This window comes from Opisthocomus hoazin, chromosome 6, assembly GCF_030867145.1.
Source record: "Opisthocomus hoazin isolate bOpiHoa1 chromosome 6, bOpiHoa1.hap1, whole genome shotgun sequence".
Lineage (NCBI taxonomy): Eukaryota > Metazoa > Chordata > Aves > Opisthocomiformes > Opisthocomidae > Opisthocomus > Opisthocomus hoazin.
The window spans coordinates 77099158-77118936 of NC_134419.1; the positions used below are offsets into that span (position 1 = coordinate 77099158).

A 19779-nucleotide genomic window follows, 5' to 3' on the forward strand; every position below is an offset into this window, starting at 1 on the left:
TAAACAGTAAATTTAAGAAGTAAATAAAAAAAGAGTAAATAAATTTAAAAATTAAGTTGACCGATTCTTTATAATCTTGTGAAGAACAGAACAGCTTCAATAAATGTCTAAACTGAAATGGGCAAATATTTCATTACTATTGGCAGGCAGAGTATTTATAAGAGAAATGTAAACCAAATCTCAAATTCAGAACAAAACTTGCAGAGGTTATATTCATTCTGAGAATCTGCAGGAATGGACAAGGATTCCTGTCACTGAAATGAGCTGGAAGGATGGGCAAACAACATGGGAAGTACTTACAAATTCATCCAAGAGAAATGAACCATTATTCCAAGTAGTAACACAGAGGGTACTACTCAGAGGGCTCCTTGCCCCCCACCCCTCAAAGAACAGCTAAGATTACTAATGGGCTCTCAAAGATCAGTGCAAAGAAAGGAAAAATGTTCTTGGATCACTTGCTAATGTAGATCATGATATATTCAAACACCTAATAAAGTTCACTGCTGCTGGAGATTGCCGACAAAGGGAACCTCCTTTGGAAAGTCTTTCCAACATTTTAAAGTGAAATATTTACATTGAAGAAAGAGTAGAAAGAGAACACTGACTATGTAATTTTATTCCAAGTAACTAGGAGATGCAGTACACAATTTTACTACAGTATAAGGCTGAACCTCAGGCTACCGTCAGTTGTCACTACAGTTTTCTAACTTTTTGTTGTGAGAAAACGCCACAATACCCGTGACTATCTGTAGTCCATCAATCTAAGTGTGAATTCCATCTGACCAACTAAAATCTTTAACAAGTATGGGGAACCTACTTGATCTGTATTGTGCTGTACACAACCTTGTATTGTATACAACCGTGTCTGCAGAAACACAAAAAGAGATACCACAAAGGGCATTAGGTGCCGGGGAAGATTATGGAGCGGTTCATCTTGAGTGTGCTCACTGAGCATGTGAAGCATGTGAAGGACAACCACGGGATCAGGCCCAGCCAGCATGAGTTCATGAAAAGCAGGTCCTGCCTGACCAACCTGATCTCATCCTACGACCAGGTGACCCACCTAGTGATGAGGGAAAGGCTGTGGATGTTGTCTACCTGGACATTCATAAGGCCTTTGACACTGTTCCCCACAGCCTCCTCCTGGAGAAACCAGCTGCCCATGGTCTGGATGGGTGTACTCTCTGCTGGATAAAGAACCGGCTGGATGGCCGAGCGCAGAGTGGTGGTGAATGGAGTTAAATCAAAGGAGGTATTCAAAAAATGTGTAGATGTGGCACTTCCGGACATGGTTTAGCAGACATGGTGGTGATAGGGTGATGGCTGGACCTGATGATCTTAGAGGTCTTTTCCAACCTATGATTCTATGATAAGACACGGCATCTTGGCAACCACGGCCCAAATTCTGTTGAAAATAAGACAACTGAAATAATTTAAAACTTACCTTTTCAAATAAGCTTTCAAGAGATATGAATTCAAATGACAAAACTGGAATCAAAGTTGCTTCAAATCCATATAATCCTAATTCCTATCAAAAAAGGTATATTTCAAACAGTAGTTTTTTCTTTTTCAAAGAACTGACTAAGTTAGCACAAATATTTCTTTTTACTAAAGTAAAACACAAAGGCATCTTATTTGCTTTTACTAGTGAATCTAGTTTGGTTTTGTTAGTTATTTAGAATTAGAATGTAACACTACACAAACAGCTGTGGAACTGAGGCCTCCTACACGGCTACTGCATAGTTACAGAGTAAACCAGCACATAATTCTGACCTCCCGAGTGACAAACGATCACCTCGTCTTGCAAATATTCCTGTACATCTCTGTAATTTAGAACCGCTCTTATGAGCAAGTCCCACTCACATGACTAAAGGCAACAGCAGAAAGGACCACAGCAGCAGGCAACCTCTATTTCACATTACATTTCCAGTAAAACAACTAACATGTTTTGTAATCTTAATTCTATCCATATGAACGTAATCCATAATAATTACTTACAATAAAAATTTTTAATATCAGTACTTCGCTGACAGTTTTAACAGTGAATCCAGTACGAATGCCCCATAACAAGAGTAATTTCTTCAGTAACGGTACATTTTCTAGCATACTTTTTTCTTAGCAGAAGTTCAGACATGCACTCCTAATACTGATTAAGCACGTTTTTCAGCTGAAACAGTTACATTCATCTATCTTGCTGAACACATGATACTACTATTTAACAGTGAAGTGACACTATTGTTTACTTTTTTGAAAAGTTTACTCACTTTAATATAGGGATCTGGTCCTGAATCTTTGTCTTTGGGATCCTTCAGCAACAGAACCTTCATTGTTTACCAAATAACTGCAAAAGAACTCTGAAATACAATAAGGGAATTTATCTAAATTAGATCTAGAGGACTTTCTACTGAACAGTGACCTTAATAGCTCAGCTTCAATGAAACGGATTGCTAACAATTGCGCTACACTCCACACAATGAGTAAGCAGTTAACGTACATTCTCTGGGCATGAATATCCACCCTGATAAGACCGACAAACAGCATGCTGCCTTTAGATAATACTGCTTAAGGGAGGAACTATAATGAAAGCCATCAAGGAGAACACATTTTAAAGGAGAATATTTTGTAAAAGAAGTAACAAACCCTACAGTGCAATCATGTTCAGCAACATAATAAGTTTCTGTCTGTACTTACTTACTCTATTAATTTCTATGCTAGTTTCCACCCTATGCTCACCATAATGAGTATGCAAGGGCTTATGGATCAAATAACTTCTTTGCCTTCATTTATGGTCTCACCCTTTTCATGGCGGAAAACGTGCAGGGCAGTGTTTCGGTTTTTTTAAAAAATACCAACATATGTATGTATATATACGCACATATTTATACATATGAAAATAATATATATAATATTCATATGCCTTCTTTGATGTCTCTGTAGTAAACAAAGCAAGACTGAAAAAATATATTCTGCCATTAAAATGGAAGATGATAGTTCTCAGTTCCTTAAAAGTTGACTTTGGTGCTGCATTCAAAGTCTGTTGCAATGCATAAGCAAATGTACCAAGTATCAAAGTAAACAAACGCAATAATACAAACAAAGAGAAATCCATTCTCTAACTGCACATTTACCTTACTTAGCTATGTGTTACTTTCCTGATACATTACATAGTAGCAAATTCTCTTTATAATAATTATGAATATTCATATGTACACAACATCTTAAATTTTATTCATTTTCATGACATGCATCGAAATCCTCAAAACTTGATAAAAGACAAAAAAACCTGTTCAGACAAAAATGGAAAGAGAAAAGGCAGCTTTAGACAGCACCGGGCAAACCAGGATCTGGCACAAATAACCAGAGCTCCGTGTCACACATTCATCGATAGCCAGAAGCACTGCGAAATGCAGGTGGCGAGAAGGGCACCCAAAGCACCACCCCCAGGAACTCGATATCCGACAGTGACACTACGTTAATTTGATGGATTCTTAACTTTCTTTTTTTAATCTAGGTTTTAAAATATGGTGTCATGATTGTGATGCTTGATTCTGAACATCTTACCATTAGACATGAAAGCGCTTACTTCCACAAGACTTCCAGCACTCTAAATTGACACAAAGGGAAGTGGGGGGCTTTGCAGTTCTGAAACACCACAGCCAGGGAGGTCAAAGGGAATGATTAAAAGCACACACAGAAAAAGAAACAAGGACTTTGTCGAGGGCTGTATCCTCAGAAATTGTAATTCTTGCTGATTTCAAACTACAGCAAGTGCCAACATAGATCCCATCCTTGGCTTTCAAGAGTCAGACTCCCAAATACTCTTGAGTATCCAGTTGCTGGTAGCTTGAAGGAGGTAGGGCTGAGCGACTTTTCTCAGTCACTTTAACACTGTAACAGTCTTCACTTGAAAAAAACTGACATTCTTATAAAAATCTAGTTTGCACACAGTTCAGTAGTACAGTTCTGTAATACAGATTGTTGTTCTGATACTGATGCTACTAACAATCTTTACTGTAACTCTGCTTTCAGTGCTTATGCTCTAAGTATGATACTTACATTTCTACTGGTAGTCTTAAAGTCTAACAGCATCACGAAAAATGCTGTTAACTCTAATCTACCACACCTTCCTATTTCCGAACTATATAACATTTAACAACATTATGAAGTCATCAAAACATAAATGTAAGGAAAAAAATGCAAAATCCTTCCAAATTGTGTAATACAAGACAATAATACTTTTTGGAAAGAGCAATTTCCAAAAGAATTGTAAACAAACCCCTAGATGACATGAGAGAGTTAATTCAGGTACACCTGGGGAATGCAGACTTCTAATTAATTACTTTAGGTAGTTGGAAATGAATTAACTTCCCATCCTATGCCTTATTACTGTGTCAAGTAACGAATAACAATAAGAAATGGGTAAACATCCATGCTTAACAAGGTGACTTCCGATAATCAAATAAATTATTTTGTTCAGATCCTGCGTACAAAATATATACTGAAACCAAGGAATAATTACAAAGCCATAAAATATCATGAACTACATGAAGATGCAATTACCTAGCTGTCTCCTCCACAAAGAAATCATACAAGCTGTATTTTGGACTCGGCCATCTGGCTCACTTGTAAAAAGAGCAAGACTGCACAGCCCTGGCGCTTCTAGAAGCCACTGGCTTAGTTTCGATTCTGCCAGAAGGCAGCTCATTTATCGACTCCAAAAAGGCTCTGCAAGCGTCCAGCGTAAGACAAATTTGACCTAGTGAATCTGTAAGTTTGTGCATTCATGAATAACAGGTATTTTGATCTCAACTACCCTCTGAGTGCTTTCGGTTTCACTGCTGAAAAAATTAAGTCTCTTTTTCCACAGCCATAAACCTCTCTGTTCTTCCTGCCTGCGGGGTTCAGACAGGTTCACCCAGACCTGGTGACAGGTGTGACCAAATGAAAACTGGTGGAACGTACCCATGTCCAGATGCCAGGTCCTCGTGCCCGACACTGTGAGTGCAACCCACCCACACTCACTTCCTCAGAAAGCGTGTCCCACCACCACATCGCTGGGAACGGGGGCAAAATGCCACTTCAAAGGGCAGGCAGGGGAGAAGGCAGACAAGATCCCAAAGAGGGACCAACACACCGGAGCACATTCTCAAACAAAATATATGCCAATACATATTCAGTGGGTGAAGAAGTTAAAACTCTTAAAAAATCTAAGAGTCAAGAACCCTGACAAACATTCCTATAGAATCAAAGAGTATTAAGAGAAAGCACATACATAGGACATTCAGCATCTTCGGTAATTTTTGATGTACTCTGAGGGAAGTACTTACAATATATAGATATATTTTACCTATCTATAAATTGTATCTTCTATATTATATATTTAATCAAGACAGGTATGCACAAACTTCTAAACAGCCATAAAAAGTTTCTGTTTAGAACAACAAATGGACTTCAGCAGAGTCCAGCAGTGCTCAATCTGCATCTGGAAAAGAGAATGTGTATGAATAACATTATTAAGTTTCACACTGCCAAGTCTTTGTTTGTAGGATGATGCTATGCACCCACTTTTGGCTCACTAAACAAGCACTTTGTCTGCCTGAGCACCACCACCATCCCTGCAAAGATTGTTCTTCAAACGTTAAAAAAACACCATTTAAAACCCACTAGGCTTGCAAACAGCTAATCAGAGGACAACAGATTTTCTGTCTTCAGCACACAGACAAAAAGATGAAGAAAAACTTGTATTAGTCTGAGGTTGGTTTGGGAACCATCCAATTAGCTCTGATAACAAACTACAAGAGTGACTGGAGTGTCTGAGGCATTACATCATGACTGAAGGCTAAAACCAGTTTGGTGCTATTTCTCTCAGTCTACATTACTTACTTAAGACGAAGGGTAATTTTAGGTCACATTGTATATTCAGAATACTATCTTTACAGACATAATTGAAATGCTTCCCATTCACACCATCACACAGTAAAATTCAACATCCTTGTGCCTTCAATTAAAATATAAAGCTGAGTAAAATTTGTATTTCTAGGTCTCTGATATTAGTACAGTAAAAATGAGCAATACCCTCTCATATTAAAAAAAACACCTTTGCAGAGTTTTTATATAAAACACTGTACAGAAAGAACATTTCTGCAGGTCACTGAACTTTCACCTGTCCTCAGACTAACTGCAAACTATCTTTAATATAGAAGACAGCTGGTAACAAGAAATAAATGTGTCTTTTTGTTTCTTGCTGCTAAGTGACACTGAGAGCTCCAAAATATATTAAACTTTTCTAATACTATTCTTCTTACAGGCTACTGAATGGGTCACACAAGAAGGTCTGATTATCAGATGCAAAGGGAATTGTCTGTTCCATCACAAACATAAATGGAGATGAATTGTAAGACATTACTGAGATATGATTTTTAAAAAACTGCTAAAAATCCCTGGGCTAGGATTTCTGATGCTATGCATTTCTTACCAATATTCTTTTAGTAGAATTACGTGGGTTTAATAACCGGAGAAGAAAAAAAAGCCTACCTGTAAGGCTGCCATGAAGCACGGTTCAGAAATCTACCGGATTCACAGATCATGTAATATACATCTCATCAAGTAACAACAACAACAGCAAAGAACAGATTTGAGAAGACTACCTGCTATTTGGGTCTCTATGTCACAAAGCTCAACAACAAAACTGGTCCTTTGACACAGCAATCCACAGGAGCAGCAAAGGACTCAGACCCTTCTACTACATCACGGATTTTACCAAAAGCAATGTTAGTAATTAGTGTCATTCTTAACTGATACAGTTTCAAAACCAAAACGGAAAATGGTGTATAGATACAGATTGTAGCCCCACACAGGAGTCTCACTGCAGCAGTAAAGGACTTTGCCACTACATCTTTTTCCACACTAAATTCTTTCCCCGTGTATCAGTATCCGTATTTTGGCAGTGACCTAAGCACCCCCGGAGCAGACACAGCTCTTAAAAAATAATAAATTATAAAAAAATAATAATAAAAAGAATAAACGCAGACATGTTTGATACTTTAAAGGGACATGCAAATGCTCGCCTATTTGGATTGTATTTATAAAAGCGGAATTACATCCCAGGCCCTGTGCCTTGCACTTCTTCCGCCTGGCAACAGCAAACGCCCGATCCTCTTCTTCAAATGACCTCATTAACACCCACCTTCCTTCATTAACTAGACACTGAAACTTCAGTGGCACACGGTCCGCATGAATGAGGCTGAAATATTGACAGCCACTTCTAACAGCGGATTTTTCAACACCTTTTCCTGACCGATGTTTTCTATCGAACATATTCGCATTGTGTTTACCACGCTCCACCTCGCTGCCTTTGCCGCTCGCTTGTCTGGAATTATCTATAACCAGCCAGGGAATTAATCTTTCAAGCAAGCAGTCAGCACTTGATTCCCTTCTGAATTTGGCTTTCGGGAATGTGACTCGAGCGATAGCTGCTCGGGACAGGCTCCCAGGCCCCAGCACTGTCACAGAAATCACAGAATGGTCGGGGTTGGCAGGGACCTCTGTGGGTCACCCAGTCCAACCCCCTGCCCAAGCAGGGTCACCCAGAGCAGGCTGCACAGCACCGCGTCCAGGCGGGTCTGGAATATCTCCAGAGAAGCTGACTCCACAGCCTCCCTGGGCAGCCTGCCCTCCACCCCTTGCTCGTCCCGCCTTGACACCGCTGTCCCTGACAGCCCCGACAGACGCGGGCCAAGGAAGAGGCTGCTGGCAACGGGCGGCCGCTTGCCGCACGGCAGAATTATTTCTTCCCTTTCAGCAGACGGTGGGGCAGCAGGGCAGGCCCGGGACGCGTCCCGCCCCCGGCTCCGCGCTCCCCACAGGCCCCTCTCGCCTCTCCCCGCCATTTCCCCCGGACAGGCACGCGGCTCCCGCCGGGGAGCTCCGCCGCGCTGCGGTCACCACACGCCGGCAGCCGGTGCCCCGCAGGGCCGCGCTCCCCCCGGCGCTCACCTGCGCGCAGGGCCGGCGGCCGGGCCGCCCCGAGCAGGCACCGCGCCCGCCACAGGCCGCTCCCTTCCTTCCGGCTGCGGGGCGCCTGCGCGCAGGGGCAGCATGGCGACGCCGGCCAAGCGGCGGGCCCGGCCGCAGCCCCCGGCCGCGGAGAGCGGCTCGGAGTCGGACTCGGAGTCGGTCTCTGAGGAGGAGGAGGAGGAAGAGGAGGAGAGGATCGATAAGGTGAGCGCGGGAAGCCCGGACCCTCCCACCGCCTGCGCGCGCCCTCCCCTCACGGGCCTCGGCACCCCCCCTCCCCCTCCGTCATCCCCTGCCGCCCTCCGGAGCCTTAACCCTGCGCGCTGGTAGCTAAAACACGGTGTAAAACGCTGGGAAAGAGCAGCCGGGCTGACGGGGCTGTCGGGGAGGGGGGGGTTTTAGTGTTGGAATCGCCGAGGCCGCGGTCGGCTGTGCGGGCTTGGCCCTTGCGTGGGGCCTGTCCACGCGTGACCTGGTGCGGGGCTGGAGGCGGCCACTTCACAGCATGGTGGGGGTTGGAAGGGAGCTCTGTGGGTCACGCAGTCCAACCCCCTGCCCAAGCAGGGTCGCCCAGAGCAGGCTGCACAGGACCGTGTCCAGGTGGGTCTGGAATATCTCCAGAGAAGGAGACTCCACAGCCTCCCTGGGCAGCCTGGGCCAGGGCTCCGTCACCCTCAGAGGGAAGAAGTTCTTCCTCATGTTCAGCTGGAGCTTCCTCTGCTTCAGTTTGTGCCCATTGCCCCTTGTCCTGTCACTGGGCACCACTGAAAAGAGTCTGGCCCCATCCTCCTGGCACCCACCCTGCAGATATTTATAAACATTTTGGGATAATCCACGCAGGGGGCTTGCTCTGATTTTCTACTCGTGTAAGAAGGAGGGGGGGGAAGAAGAAACATCCAATTTTAATTTACTTCCTGAGCTCGCTCTCTATAGCTGCACCTGGACATGTGTGAAAATGCATTATTTAGTTGTGAAACACGACGCTGGGAGGAGTCACCCTTTCTAGGCAAGGAAGAGGCAGCACTTTGAACTCTTATTAAAATCTGCAGGTGATGAGGCAGCCTGTCGCTGTCACAGGGCTTAAAAGAGTTGAAAAATAGAAGTATCTGTGGGTTTTAACTCCGTACATTTCAAGTTAAATATTTTGCTGACTTCGTTGTCTGCACTCAGATTTCGGTCCGAGTTAGTGATCTTTTTTTTTCATAGACGAGGCCTTAGTTAGCTTATGTTAGGAAATAAAAAAGGCAAAGCCTACCTTTTTTAAAAACTATGGAATGATAAAAAGTGTAGGTTTAATTGTGTTATCAGTCATACCAAAGTGATGGAAAAGCATGTCTGCCATTTGCTAGAAATATGTGCCACGTGAAACGGGTACTGATTGAGTTTGAGCTGACATGGTTATGAAGTTTGTGACTGGGGCTGCTGCTGATAGAAGGTGTTGCACCAGTGTCTAGATACTATGAAATTGAAGCTAATAGCAATAATCCTTTTTTTTTTTTCCTTAGAAGTGCTCAGCATTCCTGGTAGGACGGTGGTTTTTATTGTGGTGTTTGTGGATGAAGTTTCTTGAGTCTTCAGTGACAGGGGTTTTGAGGATGGTTTCTGTGCGTCCTGCGCTGGTGTGCACTGCTGTGTTTTATTTGCAATTGTTTGTGCACTGGATAAAATTTGCAATATAACACTTATTTTAGTCGTCCGACTTTTGGGGATGATATATCACTATTGCATCTGTTTAATTTTGGAAGTCTTGATGTGAAGGTAGATTCAGTTTCTCTCAGTTCTTGTATAAGACATCAAGATGTGCATTGCTAATATTAGAGAAATGTACTGAACTTTTATAACTGTACAATGTAGAAATTTGTACAGTCATGTACTTAACGGGCGTTTGTTTCTCTGCAATTCTCAGCATTTTTGTTTTTACCATATTAGCCTTTCCCTTCGCCTCTTACCCCTTCAGGTGGCAAAAGGAAAATATCTTCCTTTATGCAGATATTTTCTTCATAGAAAGGGGCACGTGGTAGTTCTGTCAATCTGAGCACAACTATGTGATCGCCAAAGGGGGCCTGATTGCTGAGAAGGAGCTTTGCTCGCTGCTGCGGAGTTGTGTGTAGCAGAGTACTGTTGCATATAACAGCTTGCTTTGCAGGCTCTTACTGTGCTTTGGATGCAATGCAGGGGGAGAAGAATAAGCACACAGTAGCAAGACAGGCCACACCAGAATATATGATGAGTCTTTATCTGCCTTTTTTTTATTTAAATAGATGAAAGATGGAAGGTTTGTAAACTCTCACACCAGGCTGTTACTTTGCGTAGTGGAAAAGCCATGAAGCAAGACCAATGTTAGAACATCTAGTGCTCCGGTGGTTTATATCAATTTTATGGCTATGATTTGCACAGTATTCAGAACCACTGTAAACCGTGTTTTGTTCAGAATTTACTGGCTTAATCATTCATTGAGATCCTTGAATTTTAAAATGGTCAAAAGGTTCCTGGATGCTAGGGATGAGTGCTCTATACACCAAAGGTACAATCTGTTCTCTTAGACAAGTAGCTTCTCAAGCAAATACTGCGCCCTTCTTAAGAAAGTCACTTATGTATCGCCTCTGTAGAGCTTCCTTGCTTTGATAGACCAGAGAGGAATATCTGAGTATGTCACCTGATCTGTACTTTTTCCTCCTCAAAAGTGGTTGTATACCTGTTTTCTACATTGTAAATTAGCCAGTAAGACTCTTTGCCCAATGGACAGTGAAGACCATGACCTTGGTACGGGATTGGAGAGAGTTAGGAGTCTTCGTTGGTGACAAAAGTAAGGCTCAGTGGCTTACATTGTTCAGAAAGTGGAATCTTCGTCTTTAGCCAAGGCATTACACTCGAATCCTGCAGTTTTAAGAGTTTAACTGCCTGGATGAAGCCTCTCTGTGGTAAGAGTCTGTGTGGCTACGGTAAACATAGTGTGAACCAGATTGCAGGAACAAAGCATTAAAGGCTTGTTCACAACACAGTTTGTAAGTTAGTTTCAAAAGGTTAGTTTCACACATGCCCACTAAAGATTACAGAAGAAATGACAACTGTAACAACTGCTGAGATTAGTGAAAGATGGAAGTAAGTTCCATTTCTGACGTTGACCATTACTTGTCTTCAAGTTTCTGACAATTTAGCTTTGTTTTGATATAGCTTCTTGCCAAGTATGTTTGATATTCTTTATTTTACTTCTTCATAGGAAGTGAATATTGAATTTGAAGCACATTCCATATCGGACAATGACTACAATGGGATAAAGAAATTACTACAACAGGTACTTTGAATTCTTCTTAGCTTGGTTGATATTTCCATTAATAAATCATATCTAAAGAGTTATGCAAAGTCATCAGTTATCTGTACTGATTCATAGTTTTGCTGTGCTTCAGCTCATGAAGATTAAACAATTACAGCCACAGTGAACATGTGCCTTCTAAACCGTGGTTTCAAGAACTTTACCCAGTGAACTGTAGGGCTGTTCTTCCACAGTGTCTGTAATCTTTCCATCTTCATTGTGTTAGTTGCTACCCAGAAAACCTCGTTCCACATTAATCAGCTTTCTGGAGGTTGTTTTTGTAAATTACAGCGTTTAAAAAACAGACAAGTGAGTAAGGTGTCTGTTCAACATGGCAGCTTCCAGTCTTCTTTCGGCTGTTTCTGTTGTAAATCTATGCTCAGCAAGCATTCAGATCATACCAAACTCAAAAGGTCTGCAGAATGCCGGCTTGTGGAGGGTCGAGGAGCGAGCACTTCAGGAAGCTGATTTTTAGTCTTTGCGGTATTAGATTGAAGGAAGTTAAATAAACAAACTCACTAATTGGAAATTAAAAATGCAACAGTATTGCATAACAACTTAGGGAAATTAGACTTTATTTTCTACTGAGTGGCCCATGATACATTATCAGGCCTAAAAGTTCTTAATACTTGTTTCTTATATTCCAGCTGTTTCTAAAAGCTCCTGTTAACACCGCTGAATTAACTGATATATTAATACAACAGAATCATATTGGAAGTATTATCAAGGTAAGACAGAATTTACATTTGTAAATGAAGTACAATACTTTTCATGTTGAAATAACAAAAGACTTTCAGAACAGGATCCTGCCTGTGTAATTTGTGCGCTTTCTTGCTGGTTTGCTTTGAGAATAATTCTTCTATGGGAGCTGAAATTTCTGCTTTCAACCAAACAGGGAACTTGACTGATTATTTTGGTTGATTGCTTTTTGCATATGGAAGGCGCTTCACTTTTCTCTCTCAATTTTGGCGTAGTAGAGTAATAATGCCGTAGGTGCTGTGGAGAAGTCTGTTACCATCTCCATAAGAAATAGGACCTTGTGATTTCCCTACATTCTCAGAGTGTGCAGAGGTACAGAACAAAAATTATAGAATCACGGGATGGTTTGGGTTGGAAGGGGCCTTTGAAGGCCATCTACCCCAACCCCCCTGCAGTGAGCAGGGACATCTTCAACTGGATCATGTTGCTCAGAGCCCCGTCCAACCTGGCCTGGAATGTTCCCAGGGATGGGGCATCGACCACCTCTCTGGGGAACCTGTGTCAGGGTTTCACCACCCCTCATTGTAAAAATTGTCTTCCTTATATCCAGTCTAAATCTCCCCTCTTTTAGTTTAAAACCATCACCCCTTGTGCTATCACAATGGTTGTACCATGTCACGTGGTATCATTGCTATACAGTCCCTTTTTGTCCTGTGCCAACAGTTTTTCCACCCAAGTTTAATAAGATCCTGATATTACAACTGCATGATCCCCAGTTCTTTCCCCAAGTTTTTCATTGCAGAGTTTTATTGAGCTTTTTGTTTCAGTCTGTATCAAAGCTCTATTGCTCTGTGGTTTATAAGACTTTGCAGGTTTATTTCCCTACGTTAGAAACTGAAGAAAATTGGTTTTGCTTAAGGTATTGCCATCTTTTATACTGAGATGCTGCTCATTATATGTGAGCTATCAAATTTTAGTGCCTTTCAGAAGATGGTGCTGTAGAAGATACATGACCTGGCTCTCTATATAGCTGGCTCTAAGTGCACAGAGACATTCAGTGATGCAGCACTTTCATAACCGTAACCAGAATTTGTAGGTTGTGTGTTTGTTCAGATTACCTAGATGGTTGTCATCTGCCGAGCGTCTTCTGGGAAGAAAAACATTTCTTGCTGCAGAGAGTGGAAATAGAATGTCAATATGAGTTGTTGCTTTTTCTTTCATTAAATAGCAAGCAGAAGTCCAAGAAGACGGTAGCGATGATGATGAAGATGATGATGAAGTCTTTGGTTTTATAAGCTGCTTAAACTTAGCGGAAAGGAAGGTTGGTATTCGTCATTAATGTCTAGACGGTAATAAGTGAGACTGCATGTGATTTTTCTGCCTTGTGTAACAAGCCTGGACAGCCGGATCAGGATTTTGAGTTCCACCGTGGAGGACTGTGGTCTTAAAAGTTGTGTCTCACTTAGCTTGCGTTTGCATCTAGTCCTGCATAACTTGCTGAAGGTCACATATAAAGCAAAAAGTGGAACAGAGAGTTAAAACCAGGTCTGAGAAGTCGTTCCAGGGTAACTGAGCTGCCAGCCACTTGTATTTCTTCACTTTCATCTTTTGCAGCTTTTGAGTTTTGCTGTGGAGTGTACTGGTGTTGCAGCTCCTAGCTGCGTTCCTGTCAGTTAAGAACTTCTGTTTGCCCCTAACTTCAGGGTTGGTAAATAATTTCAGAGAAATTGTTCAGTGCTTTAGGGACTGGTGAAGGAAATTGCCAGTAGGCCTGTAGAATATTCCCCTGAAGTTCACATTCAAGGTTTTCTTGTGTATGTAGTTGTTCTATAATATGAAGAAAATATACCTTTTGATTCTAGGGTACACAGTGTGCTGAACAAATCAAAGAGCTGGTTCTAAGTCGGTGTGAGAAGAGCTGTGAACAGCATGTAGTTGAACAACTAAGTAAGCTCCTAAATGATGGTACAAAGCCTGTGGGACTTCTACTAAGTGAAAGATTCATTAATGTGCCACCGCAGATCGCTCTGCCCATGCACCAGCAGCTGCAGTAAGTTTGTGTGGGGTTTTTCTTGACATGATGTTGAATAGCACTTTTTCTTCATATTTTTCCAGAAATCATATGTATATAGAACTATGTTAAGTCAGTTGATACTACAGAGATAAATAAGACATGAGCAGAAAAAAAATATTTTCGTATCATGTAAGGTCTTTGGTTATTTTTGAAATATTTTTTTTATCTTTAGGCTTTTCCAGCTCTATACGTTAAGACAGAGGAAATCATGCCAGAATATATGCTGTTCTACTGCAGAAATACCTGTGTGGATATTGTAGTTTATCATTGTGTTGCAGATTATTTTCATATTGATCTAGGAAAATGTAAAAGTGAGAACTTTTTATAGCATGCGGATGATGAGTAAGTTGAATGTATCGACTCGTGTGTTACTATCTGGCTCTGGAATGGAAGATTTGGATTGAGGGACAGGCTTACAAGGTGGATGAGTTCTGGTGCATGGAAACCATACACAGCGTTTTGATTAGTTTCAAGTAAATGAGTGAAGCAGGATAGGTGCTGGTTGATCGCTACCAGTTCATGGGCTTGCATCATAGGCTGGGTGACAGTAAGTAAATGAATCCACTGAGGTACAGTGTTGTATTGTTTTAGTGCCATGTTGGGAACCAGGAAATTGTGTTGGATAAGGAACTCCTCTAATCAAATGAAGATATCTTTTTTAAATTTCTTCTTCTTTTAATTCTTTTCTCCTGTGCAAGGTGAGAGTAGAAGTCAGATGAAGTTGACTGCTATAATGGCTCATTTAAGCAGTGAAATAGTCCTTTAAAGAATTACTACTTTGGTATGAAGTTGACTGCTGTAATGGCTCATTTAAACAATGAAATAGTCCTTTAAAGAATTACTACTTTGGTATGAAAGAAAATATGTAGATATGGTTGGTCAGGAAGGTTTATAAAGAAAGAAATGAAATGCTTGAAGGCCTGGCTTTGAGGCTTACTGTTAGTGCAGCACTTGCCACAGCTCAGATTCAGGTCTCAGCCTCTTTGTCTTAAAGGTTTTGCAGTGTTGCAGTGACAACATGTTTAACACAAGGGTGGGCGAGAGTATCTTATAGAAGCAATAGTGTAATGTATTTTCAGGACAGTTGCACTTAGAATCATTTCACAGACTCTCTACCATGAACAAGATTTTTGGGGAAAAAAAAAAAGGGTTATTTTGGGAGGTGTGAAAAGACATGCATATTTTTTATTGTTTTAAAGTGGAAATATTATGTTTAAGTACTGGGGATGCATGTGAAAAATTTATGTTCTGCGGCACTCGTAGGAGAGTAGGCTGCACTATGAATATCCTTTTTATGCTAATACATTATAAGATTTGCTTATACATTTGTTGAGGGTTTGAGGTTTGTATGTAAACAAGTATTTTCAATTTGTATGTGTAAGTATTTCTTTATCTTTAGGAAAGAGTTGACTGAGGCACAGAGAACAAACAAACCTTGTGGAAAGTGCCACTACTATCTTCTTATCAGCAAGACCTTTACAGAAGCCACAAAGAGCAATTCTAAGAGGAGGGAAGGGAGAAATCAGCAAAAGAAGGAATTAATGTTTGCAAATGCAGAGGAAGAATTCTTTTATGAGGTAACATATGTGATTCTTTATTTTTTTTTTCCTTTATGTATCAGCAAAAATAGGTGTTTCATCTTAAATTGAAGGGGGACTTTAAAAAAAGAGATTGTCACATATCTTTTAAATTAATTCCAGGTTTTTTCAGAGTAGTGTTGAGAGGTAAGAAAGCAACCTATTTTTGTGTATTGAACACAATACCTTTTGTATTTAGAGAATTGTGGAGATGTGTGCCATCCATAAATCCAAATTATGAAATGAATCCTCTGTATTGACATGAATTTACCAATATGTTGTTTGTATCTGGTCACAATTTACCTGACTATAAGAGGGTGTGGCGTAGACTGCTTGTGGCAGCACTGCTACCCAATAGGGTCTCCAGTGCTATGAGGGTAATGGAAAAATTCAAAGAATACCTGAAACAAGCAAAGACTTCAGGGGAAAGTTCAGGCATTGCTTTGTCTTGAGGCCGGTGTCTTGGCCTCAAAGAATTAATAAACTTCATCTCTTTACTCGTATAGCAGTGCTGAAGAAATTGAATTGAATGTAATAATTGTCAAACTGGTTGAAATACTGTGAATGGAATGTCCACGGTTTTAGGATGAACAAATGGTAATAAATCTGGATATTGAATTTAGCAGCAAGTCCCAGGCCTTCCGAGTTTACAAAAGTTTGAAATAGTGAAGTTGTCTTCTTTAACCTGAATAGTAAGAAATGTGAAAGACCGGTTAAATTGCAATGTGGGCTGAACAGAGAAGACTGGCTGCAGAAGTGCACCTTAGCTTGAATATCTGTCTCTGAGATTCAGCCTAACATGATTTGCATCACAAGTGGTGTGCAAGAGTGGCAGCTCAAACAACAGGTAGTAACTTGCAAAGGTGCTCTAACTTAATCACATGTCACAACTTTAAGCCCTAAAAAGAATAAAGATTTAAAAAAATGCAGAGGAATCTGTTTTAGGAGTCTCAATCAGCATCTGCAATGCATGTTAATACTTAAATATACAGATGTCTTTTCCTTGCCCCTGCGTGGTTAGTCCTGTGTCAGGAAACAGTTGCTGAGACTTCATTTAGGATTGGTAATGCAGTTAAATGCATTTCTCTGAGATCTCTTCCCAAGAAACTTAACCGACGCAAAGCTCTGTGTTTGTGTCCTCGTTGTATTATGTGGAAAGCTGATTTATCAATTTCCTTTTGGATATCTGTTACTTTAAAAAAATGCTCAGAACAAAAAACTTTCAAAGATCCAAACAAGTAGCTATCACTTCTGTTTTCTGTCTCTGTGCTACTCAGGGCAAGTATATTAATAAAAAGTGCTAAAATACTGAGATGAAAGTATTACTCTGATTTCCTGAGGCAACCTGTCTACACAGTTCTGCTGGTCCCAAGCCACATCAGGAGAGGGGACGATGTAGGAAATGAAAGAAAAAATGTACTTTGAGATGCAAAGAATTTTTCTTTTTTTTTTTCCAAAGCTTTAAAAATATTATTCTACAATATCATTGCTTTGTCAAGAGCCCATTATTTTTCATTTCTGGCAGTGCCTACAGGATAAAGTACTTGCACATGAGTCATATGGTTAATGGCAAAGGTTCCTGTGTGTAATCATTCATGACATTCTCCGTTAGAGCCTGTGATATGGCTGTAATTGTATTTCTTGTGAGGAAGAAAAATAGAAGTGGGTGAATTCATTGTTAGCTATAGGGAATACTGTTGTAGCCTCTATGCAGTAACAAGTTTGGGATTTTCTTTTTGTGTTTTTGCCACAGCAGCTTTACCAACTGAATTCGAACTATGTAAACGTGTTACTGAAAAACTGAAGGGCGGAAGTCTGTGATGCCCGTGTGCCCACAGGTGTTATGTTCTAGGAGGCCTATTTTGTATTTATCTCTGTTTTGTTATTTTGGGTGACATTTTAAAGACTAATTGCATGCTTTTATAGAAATTGCAATAGTTTTCAACTGAAGTGGATAGACTCAAACTGAACATCCTTTTCTTTTTATCAGTCTTTCTAGTGTTTTGAACCAATTCATTTTAAACATGATGGAAGGTATTAGATTAAGTGGGTCTCTGTACTTAATAATGTATATGTGTTAAATTAGTGTTGGAGTGTATATCCTCCCTGATCACACATAGCGTTAATTAGATTGCCATAAAATAGTATTAAATGTGGTGAGGCAGACACTTAGAGCCAAGTGAAACAGAGAGAAGCCTTTCTGGACTTGTCGGTTCCTTGTGCTTTGTGCTGTTCCTTAGAATGCTATTGAGGGAGCAGAAGAAAAGTTCTGTTATAACCAAACTTGGAATTGATTAAAGGTTTAGGGCCTCCATTGCACAAATTGTTTGTTCTTGAGCAAAGCCACTCAATTATTTCGATGGTTCTTCCAAAATTAAATTTACAACCTTGAGATACTGTTAGTAAATGGCAAGCGTAAAAGGAAACTGGATTGAACTTTCCCTGCAAATGGAAAAGGTTAGATACATTTTTTGATGTAGGAGTTCAGTTCGAAGTTCTTAATCGGACTTGTTTGAGAACTAAAAACATTTGTTAGCTAGGTTTTTCTTATCCATCAGGCATTTTGTCTGGCAAAGCTAATAAAAAAGGACTGTTCTATCTGTGCACAGTATATATCATTGAAAAGAAATAATACACAATATGGACACCTACCTATCTGAAGAAGCAACCATTATAAATATGTTGTTCAGTGGCGCCAGCCATCTCAAGGCTTTCCAAGAGCTTTTGAAATTCTGCTCAGGATTCGTGTTGGTGCCCATCCCCTTAATATTTAATTTCTCCTGGCAGTGTGTGAAAGAGGGGATTACTGTGCCGCATATTCTTACAGATACTTTAATTTTTAGGACTCTGAGCAGTTTTAGAGTAGGCCACGAAAAGAGCAGAGCCTGTTTGTTGCTACAGGCCTTCCACATGTTGCCCACACCAAGCTGTCATCCTTATTGCAGGCTCTGTTCTACCTGCATGCTCTTGCTGTTCCTTTTGTCTCGGTTTTGGCTGATGTGCTAATTCTCAAAACTACACAGCTAGTGGTTTGCTCTTGTTCCAGGCTTGAAGGTCTATTAAGAGCCTGATATTGGTCAAGGATCTCTGCTAGTTCACACAACAGCTTCTAAGGGTTGGCATTTCTTAATGTGATAATATGGAATGAAATGCTGTCTTAAAACCATGTGAAATGAGGCACAGTAAGGATAGGCAGGGGACATCGATTCCCTCCCCCCCCCTCCCTCTTAGGTATTTTTTCTGATACCAAACTATAATGATAGCAAGTATTTTAGAATTTAATATGAATTATATAAATTGTGTAAAAGGCAAATAATTTAAAGCACTTAGTAGTGGATTCTCTTGTAGGTTTTTTTGGTGAGCCTTTTGAGAGCGAAGAAAATAACTTCTTAATAAGCATGTGCATAATAGTGTCATTTTTACTTTGTTTAGATGGTGTATTATCTTCATGCTAATTAAAAATTTTAAATCTAATGCATTTATTTCTGTTGTTTAGAAAGCCCTTCTGAAGTTTGACTACTCTGTGCAAGAGGAAAGTGACACCTGTTTGGGCGGCAGATGGTCCTTTGATGATGTACCCATGAAACCTTTGCGGACTGTTATGATAGTTCCAGCTGATGGAATTAATGCAATTATGGATAAACTCAAAGACTATCTCTCACTCTGAACTTTCCTATAAACAATTGTTTTTATAAAGCAGCGGTGCAGAACTGACTTCACAATATTTTCCAAAGACGGCCATTGAGTTAATGGTTTTGTACTGCTCGAGTGCTTCCTACGTACGCTTAGAAGACGAGTAGGTGGTACAACTAAAAGTATCCATCATTGTATCTCATTGTACTTTGGTGTCATCATTAACCAGTCAATAAAAACCCAGTGCTACAAGAAAACTTGAGGATCTGCTGAATATGTTTTTAACCAAAACTAAATTGTATATTTTTGTTACAAAATAATGCACACAACTCCTTTTATTAAGCAAAGTGTTTTTCTGTATGTTTCTTTTTGTGCCAAAAAGTTCAAAATAATTAAATGGGTTAAGATGTGGTTGTGTATTGCATATGCTGCTTTTATTTATATTTGTTCAGTATATGATAGTTCAG

At 40.4% G+C, this 19779-nt stretch overlaps 2 protein-coding genes across 4 annotated transcripts in view; one reads left to right on the plus strand and one right to left on the minus strand.

The window, feature by feature from the left end:
* Window positions 1–8104, minus strand: part of UROS (uroporphyrinogen III synthase) — a 24791-nt gene extending 16687 nt beyond the window's left edge. For all 3 annotated transcript variants that reach the window (XM_075423911.1, XM_075423909.1, XM_075423910.1), the window contains exons 1-3: window positions 7996–8104; window positions 2265–2354; window positions 1445–1528 (exon numbers count right to left, since the gene is read on the minus strand). In XM_075423911.1, coding sequence (XP_075280026.1) covers window positions 1445–1528; window positions 2265–2327 — 147 coding nt within the window. In that variant the 5' untranslated portion in view covers window positions 2328–2354; window positions 7996–8104. The remainder of the gene's footprint in view (window positions 1–1444; window positions 1529–2264; window positions 2355–7995) is intronic.
* BCCIP (BRCA2 and CDKN1A interacting protein) lies at window positions 8063–19723 on the plus strand. Its single transcript, XM_075423912.1, has 7 exons — window positions 8063–8220; window positions 11237–11311; window positions 11977–12057; window positions 13257–13349; window positions 13891–14078; window positions 15502–15679; window positions 19176–19723. The coding sequence occupies exons 1-7, from the start codon at window positions 8098–8100 to the stop codon at window positions 19344–19346; spliced, it is 909 nt and encodes a 302-aa protein (XP_075280027.1). The 5' UTR covers window positions 8063–8097; the 3' UTR covers window positions 19347–19723.
* Window positions 19724–19779: the final 56 nt, after the last annotated feature.

Bases quoted from the DNA above. Each gene is read 5' to 3' on its own strand.
- BCCIP (XM_075423912.1), top strand. From the start codon at position 8,098: ATGGCGACGCCGGCCAAGCGGCGGGCCCGGCCGCAGCCCCCGGCCGCG. The intron at 12,058-13,256 runs GTAAGACAGAAT...TTCATTAAATAG, and splicing joins ATATTGGAAGTATTATCAAG to CAAGCAGAAGTCCAAGAAGA. The intron at 15,680-19,175 runs GTAACATATGTG...TCTGTTGTTTAG, and splicing joins AGGAAGAATTCTTTTATGAG to AAAGCCCTTCTGAAGTTTGA.